Source organism: Microtus oregoni, unplaced genomic scaffold (genome assembly GCF_018167655.1).
Source record: "Microtus oregoni isolate MIOR12 unplaced genomic scaffold, Mior012 000074F_ref0000038, whole genome shotgun sequence".
NCBI lineage: Eukaryota > Metazoa > Chordata > Mammalia > Rodentia > Cricetidae > Microtus > Microtus oregoni.
Window position 1 is genome coordinate 7,619,654 of NW_024544004.1, and position 20,274 is coordinate 7,639,927.

General features: G+C 38.3%; 1 protein-coding gene across 1 annotated transcript; it reads right to left on the reverse strand.

The window, feature by feature from the left end:
• Nucleotides 1-3,482: 3,482 nt before the first annotated feature.
• On the reverse strand, nucleotides 3,483-18,225 carry LOC121441359 (probasin-like). The gene is made up of 7 exons (XM_041642488.1): nucleotides 18,113-18,225; nucleotides 16,256-16,395; nucleotides 13,595-13,662; nucleotides 11,418-11,528; nucleotides 9,497-9,598; nucleotides 8,687-8,714; nucleotides 3,483-3,844 (listed from the first exon to the last, which is right to left on the reverse strand). The coding sequence occupies exons 1-7, from the start codon at nucleotides 18,191-18,193 to the stop codon at nucleotides 3,841-3,843; spliced, it is 534 nt and encodes a 177-aa protein (XP_041498422.1). The 5' UTR covers nucleotides 18,194-18,225; the 3' UTR covers nucleotides 3,483-3,840.
• Nucleotides 18,226-20,274: the final 2,049 nt, after the last annotated feature.

Consider the following 20,274-nt stretch of genomic DNA (forward strand, 5'->3'; position numbering starts at 1 on the left):
AGAGAAGTTGACCAATGGAATCGTATAGAAGACCCGAATTTTAACCCACAAACCTATGAACACCTCATTTTTGAGAAAGGAGCCAAAAGTATACAATGGAAGAAAGAAAGCATCTTCAACAAATGGTGCTGGCATAACTGGATGTCAACCTGTAGAAGAATGAAAATAGAACCATATCTATCACCATGCACAAAACTCAAGTCCAAATGGATTAAAGACCTCACTATCAGTCAGAACACAGTGAACCTGATAGAAGAGAAAGTGGGAAGTACCCTACAGGAGATGGGCACAGGAGATCGCTTCCTATGTGTAACCCCAACAGCACAGACTTTAAGGGCAACATTGAATAAATGGGACCTACTAAAACTGAGAAGCTTCTGTAAAGCAAAGGACACTGTCACCAAGACAAATAGGCAACCTACTGACTGGGAGAAGATCTTCACCAACCCCACAACAGACAAAGGTCTGATCTCCAAAACATATAGAGAACTCAGGAAACTAGACTTTAAAATGCTAATTAACCCAATTAAAAAATGGGGCACTGAACTGAACAGAGAATTCTCAGCAGAGGAAGTTCAAATGGCCAAAAGACACTTAAGGTCATGCTCAACTTCCTTAGCAATCAGGGAAATGCAAATCAAAACAACTTTGAGATATCATCTTACACCTGTCTGAATTGCTAAAATAAAAAACTCCAATGATAGCCTTTGCTGGAGAGGCTGTGGAGGAAGGGGAACACTCATCCATTGCTGGTGGGAATGCAATCTTGTGCAACCACTTTGGAAATCGGTGTTTCGGTTTCTCAGGAAATTCGGGATCAACTTACCCGTGGACCCAGCAATACCACTCCTGGGAATATACCCAAGAGATGCCCTATCATATGACAAGAGCATTTGTTCAACTATGTTCATAGCAGTATTATTTGTAATAGCCAGAACCTGGAAACAACCTAGATGCCCTTCAATGGAAGAATGGATGAAGAAAGTGTGGAATATCTACACATTAGAGTACTATGCTGCGTTAAAAAACAATGACTTCTCAAATTTTGCATGCAAATGGATGGAAATAGAAAAGACTATCCTGAGTGAGGTATCCCAGAGCCAAAAAGATGAACATGGGATGTACTCACTCATAATTGGTTTCTAGCCATAAACAAGCGTCACGGAGTCTACACTTGGTGATCCCAAAGAAGCTAAGTAAGAAGGTGAACCAAAGGAAAAGCATATAGTTGTCCTCTTGGCTATGGGAAGTAGACAAAATTGCCGGGGAGAAAATTGAGATCTTGGGGGTGGGGTGGGATGGGGGTAAGGGGTGATGGGGAGAGAGGGGGGAGAGGGGGAGTATGGGGGGGAGCTTGGGAAAGGGGGAGGATTGGGATGAAGGAAGATTGGATGGGGGAGCACGGTAGCACAGTTCTTAGTTATGGGAGCCACCTTAGGGTTGGCAAGAGACTTGAACCTAGAGTGGCTCCCAGATACCCAAGCCGAGGTCCCCAGTTAGTTCCTTGGGCAGCTGAGGATGGGGAACCTGAAATGACCCTATCCTATAGCAATACTGACGAATATCTTGCATATCATCATAGAACCTTCATCTGGTGATGGATGGAGACAGAGACAGAGACCCACACTGGAGCACTGGACTGAGCTCCCAAGGTCCCGATGAGGAGCAGAAGGAGGGAGAACATGAGCAAAGAATTCGGGACCACGAGGGGAGCACCCACCCACTGAGACAGTGGAGCTGATCTATTGGGAGCTCACCAAGGCCAGCTGGACTGTGACTGAAAAAGCATGGGATAAAACTGGACTCTCTGAGCATGGCGAACAATGAGGGCTGATGAGAACCCAAGGACAATGGCACGGGGTTTTGAACCTACGTAATGTGCTGGCTTTGTGGGAGCCTAGCCAGTTTGGATGTTCACCTTCCTAGAAATGCACAGATGGGAGAGGACCTAGGACTTACCACAGGGCAGGGAAATCTGACTGCTCTTTGGGCTGGAGAGGGAGGGGTAGAGGAGTGGGGGGAGCGGGAGAAGGGTGGGAGGAGGGGGAGGGAAATGGGAGGCTGGGAGGAGGAGGAAATTTGTTTTTTTTTCTCTTTTCTCAATAAAAAAAGTTAAAAAAAAGAAAAATAAAAATCAGATTATTATGGTGTTCTGTACTAGATTACATTTTCCATATAGTTGGATATTTGAGCATTTGGTTTCAACTTTTTTTTAAGAAATTATTTGTGGCTGTGTGGTGGTGATGCATGCTTTTAATCCCAAAACCCGGGAAGCAGAAGCAGGTGGATCTTTGAGTTCAAGGCCAGCCTGATCTACAGAGCAAGCTACAGGACAGCCAGGACTACACAGAGAAACTCTGTCGTGAAAAACAAACAAACAAAAAAGAAAGAAAGAAAGAAAGAAAGGAGGAAGGAAAAGAAGAAAAATGTATTTTAATCTAAGATCTTCAACATCACCAAGATCAAAAGCAAGTTGGGGAAGAATGGGTTTATTTTATCTTACAGCTTGTTGCCCATCACCTTGGAAAGTCAAGGCAGGAACTTGGAAGCAGGATCTGATTCAGAGGCCATGTAGGAGTGCTGCTTACTGGCTGGCTCAGCAGTGTTTTCCACAGTGAGCTGGGCCCTCCCATATTAACCATGTATCCAAAAAAATATCCCAGAACATTTTCAACAGTCCAACCATGTGGAAACATTTTCTCAATTGAGTATCTCCCTTCTGAAGTGACTATAGCTTGTGCCAAGTTGATATAAAACTAATAGCAAACAAACCTTTTAATGTTCACCTTTAGCAGCCAATATGATAATTTACCTTCCTTTCTAAAAGTCAAAACAATAGTAGCAGGGTCTTTAACATGCAGGAATGATGAAATTCTTGAGTGTGTGTGTGTGTGTGTGTGTGTGTGTGTGTGTGTGTGTGTGTAGTTGAATACCTGTGCTTGTGGATGCACGTGTGTGCATCTGAACATCGATGGACAAAGAACAAAGTCAGGTGTCATCTTTCATTCTTTAATGCACATCCACCTTATTTTTTGTTATGGTGTCTCACTGGGCTGTGATTTTTTAAGTAGTCTAGGCTCACTCCTGGTGACATCAGAGAATTCATCTGTTTCAACCTCCCTCCTTGGTGCTGAATTTACAGACATGGCCCACCATACAGCTTTTCACATGTATTCTAAGAATTGAACACAGGGCTTTACCCTTGCATGGTAGACACTTTAACAAATGAGCTACACCCTAATCCCTGAAATTGTTCTTAATACAAAATTATCTGATATTATTAATCCATACTTGAATAAGATTTATGTTCTCTCTCTCTCTCTCTCTCTCTCTCTCTCTCTCTCTCTTTCTCTCTCTCTCTCTCTGTGTGTGTGTGTGTGTGTGTGTGTGTGTGTGTGTGTGTGTGTAATCTGTGTGCAGTGCTCAAGGACTCCAGAAGAGGGTACCAGGTTCCCCGAAACTACAGTTGTGAGCTGCTCAATGTGGGCACTAATAATAGAACACATTTCCTCTGGAAGAGCAGCAAGCACTCTTAACCTTCAATCAATCTATCCAACCCTCCTCTCCTTTTAAAAAAGTCCAATAGATACTTATGTGTATTGTGCTTTAGCTTTCTTTCTTCAAAGAAGTGTATGCAAGTGAAAAAATTTATTTAAATATTCAAAGATGCACTAACCCTGATTAGAACACAGGAAAGGACAGATGAAAGAGAAAATATGGAGACAGGAATTGTAATATACAGTAAATAGGGAGATGTGATCTTCTAAGAGAAAAGAAGCTCCATCTTCATATTGATGTTTCAGGCTTCAGGAAGGATTTATTGGAAAATTCCTGATGCTGTCATCTGTAAGGTTGGAACAGAATTATTTAATATATTTAAGATAGTAGTGCATGATATTTGATGAGAGTGGAAAATACAAGAAATACAAGATATTAAAGAGACAAGATGTATCATGCAAAAACATTTTACAGGACTTTGTATGTTTGATAATATACATGAATTTTTAATTGAAATTTCCTATATATGGAAAAGTTTAATATGATAAATGATCTTACATCAAGACCTAAATTGGGATTTCTTAGAACTTATATAGTTATGTACTTATTTGAGTCCATAGTTTCTATGAATCTAAACTAATATAATGCTTGTTTCAAGGTTCTTTCACTTTGAGGTTTACCCCATGTACCCTACAGCAGGAATCTCACTCAAAGTCCCAGATTGACTCTCGGAGGAAGACTAGAGGTAGAACTTGCATTCCCCAACACTGGGCCCATAGACGAGAATTCCATTTCAACACTAGTAAGAATTAGTCACCTTCTGGATATTGTCAATGTCTCCACTGAAAGAAGGAAAATGACCTAAACTAAGTATATATTACTCAATAAAGAGATAGAATTGCTAAAGAATAAACAAACTGGGAAAAGTGGATCTGAAGATGTGGAGAAATGGCCCTGGAGCCTTCCCTCTCATCCTGCAAAAAACTCAACTCCAAATGGATCGAGAACTGTGATGTAAAACCTGGTAGTCTGAAACTGATAGAGGAGAAAGCAAGAAGTGTACTTTGATCATAGGCACAGATGTGAACTCTCTGAATTGGTGTGGGATAATTTTCTGTATTCTGTCAATTATATTTTAATAAATGCTGATTGGCCAGGCAGGAAGTATAGGTGGGAAAACCAGACAGGAAGTAGAGGTAGAGCAAAGAGAACAGGAGTATTCTGGGAAGAAGGAAGCTCTTCCACCCTCCTGCCCAAATCACCAAAGAAGCAGGATGTGACCTGCCCCACTGAAAAAGGTACTGAGCCATGTGGCTAACATAGATAAGGTTAATGGGTTAATATAAGTTACAAGAGCTAATAAGAAACCTGAGCCAATGGGACAATCAGTTTATAATCTTATGGAGACCTCTGTGTGATTTTCTCTGGAACTAAATGACTGGGGGACGGGGCGGTACAGAAACCCCAACAAGCACCAGGCCCTCATGTTACACTAAATAGGATTTTTGTGGCAAAGAAGTAAGAACAGTAATAGTCAAATATTGTGGAATTAAAAACTATAGCAAAGCAAGCTGTCAATTAAATGCAGAGTCATCCTAAGTAATGTAGATCTTTTCCAGCTACACATCTAATGGAGGATTAATGTCTCCAATATACAAAAAACTTAAAACAAACAAATAAAACACCGTGAACCTCAAACAAACAAAAAATTCAAAAACCTAAAACAGAATTTCCATATGACCCAGCTATACCATTTCTAGATACGTGCCCAAAGGACTTTAATATTTCTTACAGAGACCCTTGAATATCCATGCTCATTGCAGTAAAGTTCACAATAGCTAGAAATTAATCTAGATGTCCATCAACTGATGAATGGATAAGGAAAGTGTTGTAGTATATAAAATGGAATATTACTCAGCCATAGAGAAAAATGAAATTTTTAAGTAAATAGAAGAAGCTGGAAAATATTATGTTCAAGGAGATCAACCAAGCTCAGAAAGACAAACTGTGTATGTTATTTAACTTGTTGATTTTAGAATTGTACTTTTTACTTTGTATGTTTAACTTCTAATTAGCCAGGTAATTAGAAACAGGTCATTAGGGACAGACCCGTCAAGGGAGGAGAGATAGTTAAATCCAATTAAAATGAAAGTATAAAGAAGAATACTGGTGCGGGAAGGTTCAATCACAGAGTAGAATGTAAAAAGGCAAAATCAGGGCATGATGGAAGGTTTAATTAAAATGAAGGGTTATTAAAAATTCATATGGAGAAAAAGGAAAAAAATCATATGGAAACCTATGACCTTGTTACAAAAGTGTAAAGTATAATTAAAATGGAAAATGAAACACAGGTGACAGACAAGATTAGAGGTGGCATGCCGTGGGTTAAAGGAGCAGATGTAGATGTGGTTGGGCCATAGGTAAGAGCAGAGGTAGGGTGGGTCAACCAAAACTACAGAAATCTACTAGTTTGTAAGCTAATTAAAATGTAGCATAAAACAAGAGAGTTTCATTAGAGGAACCCTGCAAAGACACAGTACTGTTTCCAGACGATGTGGATTTTTCAATGAAAATCTCATTTCCAGTTATGGGGTACCACCTTATCATTTATAAGTAAAGGGAGGTCCTGGAGTCACCAAAATAACTTGATTATTGCTGTATCTCTTGGTTGTTTACCATAACTAAATGGTAAGACACCATTGCTGAAGACACTACATGCTGTGGTTGTAGGGCATCAAGAAATCAATCTCAAATAAACTAGAAAACTCTCTCTCTGTGAGTTGGCTTCTACAGTACTTGGAGGTACTCTGTAGGGTGTGTATATGGCAGTAAGACATTGATGATGTCACCATGATGACCCTGCATGCTATAAAATCAGCTTTATGCCCACTGGTGCAATAAAGGACATCCTAGGGGAACCAACCACTTTCTGATTGGATTTGTTGCCAACTCCATGGGAGAGCTCTCATGTCTAGAGAAGAATAGGAGTAGGTGTGGGTTTCTATTGTAATTCTTTTTTTTTTTTTTTTTTTTTTAGCATTTGTAGAAACTTTATTCTGCTAGTATTGTGATTATATCCATCATTTTCTTTTTTTTTTTTTTTTAAATTTATTTATTTATTAAGGATTTCTGCCTCGTCCCCACAACCGCTTCCCATTTCCCTCCCCCTCCCCCGATCAATTCCCCCTCCCTCATCTGCTCGAAGAGCAATCAGGGTTCCCTGACCTGTGGGAAGCCCAAGGACTGCCCACCTCTATCCAGGTCTCGTAAGGTGAGCATCCAAACTGCCTGGGCTCCCACAAAGCCAGTACGTGCAGTAGGATCAAAAACCCACTGCAATTGTTCTTGAATTCTCAGTGTTCCTCATTGTCCGCTATGTTCTTGTCAAAAGCCCAAGACAATGGAGATCATGGAGCCTAAGGGGAAGATCAGTGGTGATAAACTGTCCTGTTTCCAAGCTATCATCTTAAAAAATACTCATAAATTTATGCTGCCTTAAACTTTGGTCAAGTCCATTTTTTACTTTGTTTTTATTTTTTATTTTTAGACAGAGACTCTAGCTGTCTTGGAGCTCACTACATAGAACAGGCTAGCCTCAAACTCACAGAGATTAATCTCCCAAGTATTGGAATTAAAGGTGTATGACTCCAAAACTGGCCTCACATCAACTTTTAACAACGAGGAGTGGTTCATTCATAGCTGGTCAAAGTGCTGAGGATAAGCGACAGTGGATGCTCAGCCATCAGTGGTCACCTGGGTTGGAAGGAGAGCTGTGAAATTCTGTTTTCTGAACACGACATGGCTGTTACAATCATGAGAGCTCACAGCAACCATGATCATCTGCGCAAGGCCCAGGTAAGATAAAGCCAGTCAACAGTCTAGAATGGTGTGGAGTGGGGAGGGGCTCAGGAGTATCCACCCCTAACTAGAGGCTATTGACATTTGATGGCTTCAGGGGAGGAAGGATCTTTTTTTTCTCTAAGGGTGTGGCCCCTGGTACATTACACTGCCCATGCCTTTTGGGATGGCCTCATCCCCATTCATAAATAGCACTAATTGGACTTATGTAGCGAATAATAATAATGATAATAATAGTAATAATTTTAAAAGCCTTGATGGGGATTGCATTGAATCTATAAATTGCCTTTGGTAGAATTGCCATGTTTACTATGTTGATCCTCCCAATCCAAGAGCAGGGGAGGTCCTTCCATTTTCTGGCATCCTCCTCAGTTTCTTTCTTCAATGCCTTAAAGTTCTTGTCAAATAGATCTTTTACTTTCTTGGTTAGAGTTACCCCAAGATATTTTATGCTGTTTGTGGTTATCGTGAAAGGTGAAGCTTCTCGGATTTCCCTCTCTGCTTCCATATCCTTTGTGTATAAGAGGGCGACTGATTTTTTGGAGTTGATCTTGTATCCTCCCACATTACTAAAGCTGTTTATCAGCTGTAAAAGTTCTTTGGTGGAGTTTTGGGGGTCGCTATGTAGACTATCATATCATCTGCAAATAACGAAAGTTTAACTTCTTCCTTTCCAATTCGAATCCCCTTGATCCCATTATGTTGTTTTATTGCTATTGCTAGAACTTCAAGCACTGGATAAAACCGAACTCTCTGAACTTGGCGAACAATGAGGGATGATGAGAAGCCAAGGACAATGGCACGGGGTTTTGATCCTACTTCATGTTTGGGCTTTGTGGGAGCCTAGTCAGTTTGTATGTTCACTTTCCTAGACATGGACGGAGGAGGGAGGACCTTGGACTTTCCACAGGGCAGGGAACCCTGACTGCTCGTTGGACTGGAGAGGGAGGGGGAGAGGAGTGGGGGGAGGGGGAGAAGAGTGGGAGGAGGGGAAGGGAAATGGGAGGGTAGGAGAAGGGGGAGGGAAATGGGAGGCTGGGAGGAGGGGGAAACTTTTTTTTCCTTTTCTCAATAAAAAAAATAAATAAACTGAAAAAAAAAGAACAGTAAGAGCTCTTAACTGCTGAAAAAAAAATAATTTTAAAAGCCACAAAGTATAGAAGAACATATATTGGTGGGTCTTGAGGATAGTTGGAGGGATTGTGTGTGTGGGGGGGGAGTGGATAAGATCAAAATATATACATATATGAAAAGTTAAACAACAAATGAAGTATTATTAAAAAACAGAAATGAATTAGACATCAAGATATAAAATGAGCTAAACACTCACCTAGTCTTGATCTTCTTTGGACAGGTGTCTGCAAGAAAGTGAAAATGGAAAAATGATATTATTTTTACTATAATAATATTATTATCAAAGTAATATATTATTTAATATAATAATATTTAAAGCAATACATTATTTTAACATAATATTAATAATATCATTACTATATATGTGCTATTTTTATGAAAGTGCAGAAAGAAAAGTGATGTTTTGAGTAGAATATCTGAACAGAGGATAGTAGGAGTCAAGTTTCATTACATATAGAATTTTTTAAAGATTTATTTATCATGTATACAACATTTGGCCTCCATGTATGCCTGCAGGCCAGAAGAGGGTACCAGATCTCATTACAGATGGTTGTGAGCCACCATATGATTGAACTCAGGACCTCTGGAAGAGCAGTTAGTGATCTTAACCTCTGAGCCATCTCTCCAACCCCCTCATATAGAATTTTTTTATGTTCATGGTTCATTGGTGTGTCCATGGTCATGTGAGTTCACCTGTGTGCAGTCCATGCATATATAGGCAAGAGGCTGACTTTTAAACATCTTCCTTATTCATCCTACATATTTTTAGTTTTAAAACAAGATCTTTCAGTTATATTTGTTGCCAGAAAGCTCCAGGACTCCTTCTGTCCTCACCCCTTCCTAGCTCTGGTGTTCTTGGCTTTCTACATGGGATCCAAATTCAGGTATTCATGCTTGTGTGCACTTTCCCCCAGAGCCATTTTCCAATACCCCAGATAATTAAAAAAATAACATTTATTATAAAATGTAACATGAAAAGTCACACACACTCAGGTTGCTATTTTACCTGTGTCCAGGACACGTTGTACATTCTCATCCTCAATGCCAATTTCCTCCACAAAGTCCATATACTGTGTCATCTCATCCTTAGTCAGTTGTTTGGCTTTTGCTGCATTTCATGGTGTATAAGGAAGAAGATGGCACAACATTAGCTCCAGCACATTAATAAAATACTTTCCAATGCTGAGTCTCCTGGAGGAGCCAAAGCACAATATTACTCCCATTTCTTCCATTAGATTGATAATGAGAAACTATGTCCTTCTGAGAAATGAAAATACTGTGTGGATCCCAGGATGTAACATGCCATGTTCTCTTGTTCTTGTAATATCGACAGTTTTTTTTGAGGGGGATGTAGACTTCAATATACCAAACTCCTACACAGCCTCCAAAGCAATTCCAGAAAACAATGACTGAGCAGTAGCATTTTTACTATCATAACTATATGTCATTATATTGTTTCCATTTATATTCTAGAATCCATTCTTATGGGTTCTTGATGCTTTCTCAGATTGCTGAACCAACTGATCTGAAATCATCATAAATATTAGAGGGGTGACATTTGACTCAGTGGTTAAGAATGGGTAAGAACCTACATTCAGTTCCCAGCACACACATAGTGTTGCACGACCAGATCTAATGCCATCTTATGGCTATCATATGCACCAAGAATGCACATGGTACACCTAAATGTGGGTAAGACACTTGTACGCATAAAAAAAACCCTTTGCTAATGAGTAACATGCCCCCATGAAATATAATCCCTTCATAATAAATTAAGAAATAAAGGTTTAATTCTGGTAGGAAATGAGGGTCTTATACAATATACTCCAGTGCCTTTGATGGCAGGGTTAGGAATTTGTCAGCTCAAGAGGGTTTGCATCTATGAGAAACTGACAGAATCCAGTACAATCAGACTTCAGGCTACGTGATAATTAAGATTTGCGAGTCAGGATTTGTAAAGTAGAAACAATAATGCTGAAAGCCAGGATTTTCAGTTGACATGAATTCAAACAACAAACCCACTTAATGTGGTCAAGCAATATTTCAATTCCTGCTTTGTTAGAAAATGGAAATCCCAGACTACACCTACATGAGACTTGGCATGATGATTGGTTGATGTGTAATTCATAAATGCTGGAAAAAATGTGTGGAAATTTTATTAAAATCTTCTATGTCTCAACAGAAGAAGCATGTATTTATTTTTTAACAGATAAACTTTTAATATTTCAATTTCATTGTTCAATATTCTCACTGAATGCTTTTACAAAAATAATTTACGGCAGAGAAGGGTTTATTTCTGCAGTAAATTTCCTGGTTATAGCCCATTCCAGTGGGAGAAATTTGGGGGAGCTGACACACTACATCCATAGTCAGAAACAGAGAGCAAAGAATGCAAGAACATGTGCTTGTGTTTGTCCAGATTTTTCTAGCCTGATATATTTTAGGATGGTCTGTCTAAGAAATAATGCTGACTACAGTAAGAAAAGCCCTGCTTGTGTCAATCATTATTCAAGACACTCACACAGACATGCCTACAGGCTGGTCTGATTAAGAAATCTCTCACTAAGACCCTTTCTGGAGGATTCTGGGTTGTGTCAGTTGATAGTTGAAGCTCACAGAACATCATCTCCCTGCCAGGATATGGTGCTGTCCCCAGCGGGTGGAGCCTTCTTATGTCAATAATCAATAAAGACACCCCCATAGGCCAGTCGGCTGTGGGAAATCCCCCACTCAGACCCTTTCCAGGGGATTTTGGGTTGTGCTAAGTTTTTTTTGTTAAAGCTGTCCATCACCGTTTCAGCGGTTTATCAACATGAAGAACAGAGTCAGATGTACAAACATACTTTGAATTTTGTACACAGCAATGTGCACTCACCCAAGTCCTTGAACAACATACTTGGATGATGAGTTCCATGTGTGAGACTCACCCAGAATTCCAGCTACTCGTGTGACTTTCCCCGTATGGTCCTTGTTAAAATAATGAAACAGCAATATCTTCTCATTCACCATTTTTACCATGAATGTTATTTTTCCTTCATCTGAGATAGATAAGAAATATACATATAAATAATATAATGATTACAAGATGAATGTCCAGGCTCATTCACAATGCATCTTTATCAATGTATACATGGATTATAGGTCTCTGGCCCATAATATTCTGCTCCATGTGTTGCAACCAGTCAAGACAGACAGGGAATTAAGAAAGCAAATTTATACTTCTGCTTTAATATATGAAACATAAGCCAGGCGGTGGTGGCACACGCCTTTAATCCCAGCACTCGGGAGGCAGAGGCAGGCAGATCTCTGTGAGTTCGAGGCCAGCCTGGTCTACAAAAGCTAGTTCCAGGACAGGAACCAAAAAAGCTACGGAGAAACCCTGTCTCGAAAATTCAAAAAAAAAAAAAGATATGAAACATATCTCGTATCTCATAGTTACCTAGAAATATGTAGAACCTATATTGATTTGGGATAGCAATATTCCTGATACCAGGATGTGTAGGTGCACAGAAGGTATTACTGCAATCCTTTTTCTCTCTGAGGATATCTGTATGATTATATGCATATACATACATGTGCATGCTTTTTCATGAATCCTATTAAATTTAATTGTAGAATAATCTACATATATACATATTGAGAAAAGCTGTATGATTATATAATATATAATATTATATAATATATAGTAACACACATATATGTATATATATATATGCATTTTCATTGATCCTATTATATTTAGTGGTACAGTTATTTAACTTTACCTATTCTTTAGACACATGACAGAGAAACAAGAGAGATGCCACAGCAATTTCCTCCAAACCAGAACATTCTGTATTGGGAGCTCATGAGATTCAAGAAGTAAATAACCCACGAAACTCAGGAAGTTTTTTTGAAAAGAACAACTTTCAGTAGGCCACTCCACAAAGTTATGGAAAACAGCAAACAGCTGTTGACAGAGGAGTCTTTGACTAGCCCAGCTGCCTGTTAGCTTTACACACAGGTCCAGAGATGCAGCTTCTAGGAGAGTCACCCACTCTTCAGGGGTGGGCTCCTTAGGAACGCAGCCATATTTGAGTCACACATACTCTTGTAAGTGACTTCAGTACACCCACCGGCTTACTAACATTTCTTGTTAAAGAGGGGAAGGGACAGACATAAGACCCTCCCGAGTGATATGATGACTGTTCCTTCTCATGTCAGTGGTAAGTCATTTTCGTTCCGAGACCCTGGTTGGTTTGAAACTTGCTATGAAGACCGGGCTGGCCTCAAACTCACAGAATGTCTCCTGAAATTACATAATACACAAAAGGGGGTGAGATTTTTGGTGAGGTATCTGCATGTGAGTTGAGTCTGCTCCTGTATTTAAGTCCAATAAACTCACTGATAAACTGAGCTAGAGTCGGTGGCATGTGCGGTCTGTCTGTTTTATTGAATTGGGCTAAATCGACTATTGATGGTGGAATACAAAATAATAAAAGGATTCTTAACACCTGTTTTAGGACAAATTAAACTGATTCATTATTTATAAGTGGATCTCTGCATATTTTAGGTCATACTCCTGAATTTAAAAGATAGGACTATTCATGACGATTACACTTATATACTGTAAATAATTTTTATCCCCAATAAAATTATGAAATTTAGTTAGTTCATAATTATGCATTACAAGATTAGTTTTTGAAAATTTCTGGGAGTCATTTTAATCAATGAGAAAATCCTAGTTTTTATTTTGCATCTTTTTTTTTAAATGCTCAAATCACTTTTTGATTCTTTTAACCATTCTCAGACTCATGTCTGTGATTTAGTTTAGGCCTAAAGCTACAGGAGGGAAGTGTACCTGGTACAAACACAGTTTAATGTTTTAAAATGTCACCTAAGAACAAAACCAAAACCAAATAGCAACAACCATAACAGCAAAACAAAGTCTGCTATTAGATCCAAAACGACAAGGAAGAAATTGAAGGGGCTTTCTCCAAGATTGCATTTTTAATTTGTAGAGATGTTTGCACTGGAATGTAGATATCCAGATATGCAAAATACAACTAAGATTGTGAATTAAAAAAAATAGTGTCATGCGTTTGCCCTGGAATCATCTACTCACACTGTGCCTGGTAAAATTCTTGCCTTTTCTTTCCTATGATTTCATACTTCTGGCAGTTGGTCCCTTTCCTGAAAAACAAATGCATGGATGTTGTCTTATTTTGGATTGCTCCAGGGTCCTGATTTTGGATTCTACATGAATGACAGGACAGTTTAATGCTAACCACATTTTCATCTGTAGATCTGTCATAAGCACACGTTGTTGTATGACATCATCTCTAAATATAATCAATAGCATACTTAAATGTCATCAATAACTCTGTTTGGGGTTTGCAGGTATCTTTGATGGTACAGAATCAGTTCCTCTATTTGACACTTGTCACCTGTCCTGACCCCTGACCAATGAATGACCTTGGAACTTGATCTCACCTCCACTCACCAAGCCCTGGGATGTTGGCCATATAGGGCCACACCTGTGTGCTGAGGATGGAGTCCTGGGATCTGTGGTACATGCTGGGCCACAGTTGAATCCCCAATACCCAAAGAACAACTATTGATAAAAGAAAAAAAAAAAAACAAAATAGTGACCAAAGGTTCCACCCCAATTTGAAATGAGAAATGTTTGTAGACATTGGATTAATAGGGTATGAGGTCACCTGATACAGAGTACAATGCAGCATCCTCCATACACTATAGTCTAATTTCCATATTTACACTGTAATCACGTTTTAAAATTTTCCTTTCATAAATATCACTGATCTTATAGATTCTGTAGCAGCAATTGCCTTGTGAATTTAAATAGCCTTTAGTTGTTTTCTGAGATTTAGATTGGGATGTCCACTGACTTCTTAGGAGATCCGTAGAGCCACAAGAATGGCCATGTATTTGGATCTACATTCACTTACCAGAGGTCCATGTGATGATTAGCTGACAGCCACAGTTTAGATTTGTCTTTATCTTATAAAAATGGGAATAATTGGGCAGAAGAGATGGCTCAGCCATTAAAGGCTAGGCTCACAACCAAAAAGATAAAAGATAGAACTAACAGTTTAGATTGGGGATGTAGTTCCATAATGCCTGTTGAAAGTCTTGGGGTCCATTTTCAGTGCTTTAAGAAATATTGTTTGTATCTGGAATGGTGATCCCTTCAGCACTGTTATTTTTGATCAGTATTGTTTTAGCTAGCCTGGATCTTTTCTGGTTCCATATGAATTTTAGGATATTTTATAGTCTTTCCTGAGGAAAAGCCCTCCCTCCTCCAAAACCACTTGGTTTTTAAATACCAAGTGATTGCCCTGAGATCATATTTATACAATAGCAGTATATGAAATGAACATGTTATATTTGTATATGTAAGACCATATGTGTATATGAACAATTGAAGAAAAGGGAACATAAGATTTGAGAGAAACCAAGGGAGGAGAGTATATCAGAAGCTTTGGAGGGAGAAAAGGGAAGGAGGAAATAAGTATGTTTTAGTTAAAAAAGTATTTAAAAAATAAAAATTTTATCTCTCAACATGTTAGTGTGTTCACCTAATTGATTTTGAACTGTTGCACTTTTAAATTATTTCAGGTGTGTTAAATTTAAATATCAAGCCAAGTATTTTTGTATTGCTTGTCATCCTAACACTTGGGACACTGATGCAGGAGAGGAAGTTCAATGCCATTCTCAAAAGTAATAATAATAAAAAAGAAACTTAAAAAATTAGGCTGCATGTGGTGGTACATAATTTTGATCTCAGCCATCAGGAGGTAGGGTCAGGCACATCTCTGACATAATAAATAAAAGGTTAAAAAGTTTGTTTTCTATTCTGTGTTGAGTTCAAAGCCAGCATGATATACAGAGATTCTGTATCAGAAAACTGATATTATAAATAAATCATTAATGAATGAAAAGTTTCAAATATAAACTACATTTGATAAAAACTTCCACGATCACAGATCGATGTATATCCTCAATGGATAATTTCACTTATATCCAGATAGTTTAAAAGCACTGAAATTATTATTTGGGACAATTTACCTTCTCCCCAACAGTGTTTTTGAGCACTGATAAATAGAAAATTAAACAATCGTAATGTATATTTTTTGATATTGTGTTATTCTGTTTAACTTCCCCTAGGAGCTGGTTTTGAACATAGGGATTCCCACATGCATTTTACAACTTAATGTGTTTTTCTTTGATCACCCCAGATAGATGGGTCTATTATCTATTTATGTATTATTTATATCTATGTATGTATGTATGTATGTATGTATGTATCTGCCTATCTATTATCTATCCACTTATATATCTGCTATCTATCTGTCTATCTATCTATCTATCTATCTATCTATCTATCCATCTATCTATCTATCTGTCTATCTGTATGTCTGTATATATATCATGTATCTAATTATTATCTATCTACTTCCATATGCATGTATCACCTATGTACTGATATATCTATTATCTATGTATTTATATGCCATCTATATGTAATTATCATCTACCTTTTGATATTTATTATTTTACTTTGGCTTGTCACACACTCAATAAACTCATTCTAAATTAAAGTATGGCTGTCATATGTGATTTTTTGACTCATACAGAGCAAAATGATGTAAGAATCCTTATTTGGTGCTGTTGATGTTCACTGACATGAATGTTGACTGAGAACATCATGTTTCTCTGCTGACATCCCACAATCTGGATAGTTCTATTTTGTTTTATATCTTACTTGACATAAAAATAGAGGTAGATTTGCTTGCATTTCTTCCCACATTCAATGCGACGAAAGTAGGTTCTCAAGGGTGAGCCTTCTTTTATCTTCTCGACAGAACTAGAAGCTAAGTAAACAGTTTGCCAATTCCCTTCAATCTGGAAAAAAAAGTGGCTTTGAAAACAAGGCAGTTGAGAGTAGGGGATAGTTTAGTAACCTGGGACTTGGCTTGAACGGGGTAAACCATGACTTGGCCTTGTAATAATGCATTAGGTGGCTTAGCTTCTTTATGTTTGTACATATTCTGAGCAATGAACCTAATAATGATTTTATCCCCTCCCACCTGTTTCAGGCTACTCACAAACCCCTCTTGGAATAATGGTATAGAGTTCTGCATATATCAATCTTTTCTCTTCCCTACTCATCTGGGTCAGGCTACTCTCATACCCATCTGTGAACAATTGTGTAGTGATCTTCACATAAGAACCCATTAATAACTCCCTTCCCACCTGCATTTGGCTACTCATATATCTCTCTCTGAAGATGGTGTAGGATTTCCCAAATCCCTAGCAATGATCAAGTCTGAACAGTTTTCATTCAAGTATATTCTCAATGTATTCAGGTAGGAAGAATAGACACACTGATCTGGTTTTGAGTGTATGTCCAGTAAGACAAAAACATGCTTTTCAAATAACTTTACCCTACTGGTCACTTAATGCTTCTGTGTAATATTGGGCATATATATGATTAAAGTCATGCCTTGTGGTAAAGGGCACATGCAGTTGGAGAAATAAATGATTTAATCTGTTAATCAAAATAAAAAAGGACCTTTAGTAACCATCTTGTTTGCCTTTGGGATCCCTGGATGAGATGCACATAATAACTTGGGGCCCTTGAGTCCTGTCAGTCATGTGGCCTACTGTCAATCTTGGAAATGTGTCTGTCTGTAATCTGAACTCTTGCTTGAATTGAGTCATCTTGATTTTTCTGCAGATCTGTGTGAGTCCTACTTTTAAATTTTGGATAACAGGCCAAAGTAAATAGTGGCCACTGCAAACAGAAACATTAGTACAATTCAGCCTCTTTCAATTATTTTATTGTATCCATCATCATGGTTTCCATTTGTTCATAGGAAGAGGGACAGGAGTAGAAATGTCAAAGAGATGAAGGTGTACAGATTTTAGTAGAAAGTTGAACTCACCCTTGGTGCAAGACTGATGGACATTCTCTCTTTGTCTCTCTTTCCATGTCTCTCTCAGTGTCTCTTTTGGTTTCTGTCTCTAGCTCTCTGAAAAACCACTCTTTAGTCCATTCTCTCTCTCTGCCATTCTCCACAGATACATAAAGAATACTTACTTCCAAAACATTCTTCCCTCTCTCTCATCTCTCTCCACACAAACACACACTGAAAACTTACCTTCAGAAGCATTAATCTGTGTCTTTCTCTCTTTATCTCTTAGCCTCTTTATTTCTCTAGGTCTCTATTCCCAAAAAACATCTTTAAGACTATTTTCTCTCTCTCTCTCTCTCTCTCTCTCTCTCTCTCTCTCTCTCTCTCTCTCTCTCTTACTACTCTCACAAGTATAGAATGCTAACTTCCAGAGCATTCTACTTTCTGTTTCTATCTCTTAGTCTCTGTCCCTCTGTTTTTTTTCCTTTCAGAAAACAAGCCATTAGACTACTCCTCTGTCACTCTCCACTCCAAGACATAGAAAATACCAACTTTCCCCTCTTTGTCTTTCTGCCTCTTTCTCTCTGTCTGTCTTGCCCCACGGTCCCCCATGCCTCTCTCTGTGTCTTCTTGTCTCTCTGCCTGTGTCTGTCTCTGACAAGAACACCCACCCCCCACAGCCCCATCCCATGCAGGCCTACTACCTTCTTTTTGAGATTTGTATTCATCATCACACTGGAGACACCGAGCAGATTGAGCATAAGCAGGAGGATGGCGACCTTCATTGTGTGTGAGTGACTGTTTCTGCCCTGCAGGTGCCCAGAGCACACTGATTGATAAGGCTCAGAGTCACCTCCTTGCCTTATATAGCAGCCTTTCGGAATGATTGGCTGGAGCAGTGTCCAGCATCCTAGTTGGCAGTTGTGTGCTGGCGTTGACATTGGGTCATTTACTGTGCAGATTGGTTCCTGGAGAACTTCACTAGGGATGGACAATTAACTTTTATTATCAGTTTCTGATGTTTGATTGCTGTCCCATGTTTCAGATAGATTTTTATTCATTGACTTTATGTGCCTATTAAGAAAACGGAAGACAAAACCCAAGATGATATCATGTTATTTTAACTGGAAGGGGCACTGTTAAAACTTGATTTTGAAACTTAAAACTTACATGTAGCTGATAGTTACACAAAAATACAATTTCTCATCTCTACTTGGACTTTATTTTCTGGGCATAACCAGTTCCTATATTTTTGTAAACCTATGTGTGGATTTCTCCCAACTGAACCTTTTTATGTGTTGTGCCAACCAACATTTTAGAATCTATTCCCTATTATCTTTTTCGCCAATCAGATATTGGGGGAAGAATACTGAATCTTACCATTTTTCAATCATGTTTTCAACACCCATGAACTTGAACCATGAATGAAATATTGGTAATACTACAGAGGCTCAAATGCACTTGTGGATACACCACTAATGTAGGCTCAAATCACATTGTTGACATGACCAATGACATGGCGTTTAACCAACATAAAGAGAACTCACATTTGTTTGTGGAACTCGAGGTTCTAGCCTTTGTCTATTTATACACGGAGCACACAGTCTTGATTCCCAGGATAAGATTTTGCTTTTGTAGATATAATTTAATGTTCTTTTTTTACATACCATCACTTAAATTTAAAAGCCTTTCAATCATGATAAATCTAGAAAGCTATTATATAGTCAGGGTATATGTGGTTAATAATTTTATACTTTCTTCTTTGTTTTGAGTGCATGTGTGTATAACTTGGGTGTTTAGGCTCAGGTTTCCAGACCTGGCAGCAATCACCTCTACTTGAAGGGTCATTTCACGAGCCCCAGGATTCAGGAGCCTGCGCTCATGAAACTTTTGGGCAATGCCACCCTTTCACATGTTAGAATCTATCAGTCTTAAGGTTGAGATTCAATATTAAACTTGTGACTTCTTAATAGTGTTTAATATAAAATAATAGAAGCATGTGTAATTTAAAACAGCTAGATAAGGAGATGTTTGGTTTTGACTTCTGCATCCATTTGCACTTGAAAAAAATCAAGAAAATATTGATTGCAATTAATTTGATTTTTAGTCATATATGCAATCAAATGTCCTTACTAGTTTACTTGTACAATGTGTTTTAAAATTTTAATTTATTATTTATTTTGTACATGGGACTGGATAAGTTCATACACTGGCATGTGTGTGGATGCCAGAATATAACTGGTTGGAACTGATTCTCACCTTCTACTAAGTGGGTCATAAAAATTGTACTCAGTTATCATTACCTAGCTGCATCACATCTCAAGAATAAAGTTCTTAAATACAATTTGGAAATCATCAAGATGTATACTACATTGCAAAAATTATCCAAGTCAATATGTCTTTTCCTTTTTTAATTTTGATGTCTCTGGTGCTCATTGGAGCACTACAAAAATAAAGTTGTGAAAATAGAAAGAGCAACCTACAGAAGGAAAGTTTATTGGAGATCACTGTGTCAGAGGTATGAGGTTCCATCACCATAATGGCAGTAGCTGGAGCCAAAAACTGAGGGTTCATATCTTGATGCATAAGTGAAAAACACAGAGCAAATAAAAATGATGCAAGAAAAACCTCAAATCCCTTCACCCAGTGACATATTTCCTCTAGCAAGGCCACTCCTCTTTAGTCTTCCCAAGCTGCATCAACTACTGAAGATCAAGAATTAAAAGGGGTGGGGATGGTATTGATCAAAATATATTATGTGCCCTACTTGCTCTTTTTATAACAAAACACTGCTACCTGCAGGGACTAACCCAAAGGGTACACAAAGAAATAGAATCTGGAAGGTGGATGTGTTCCACTTTGCAGA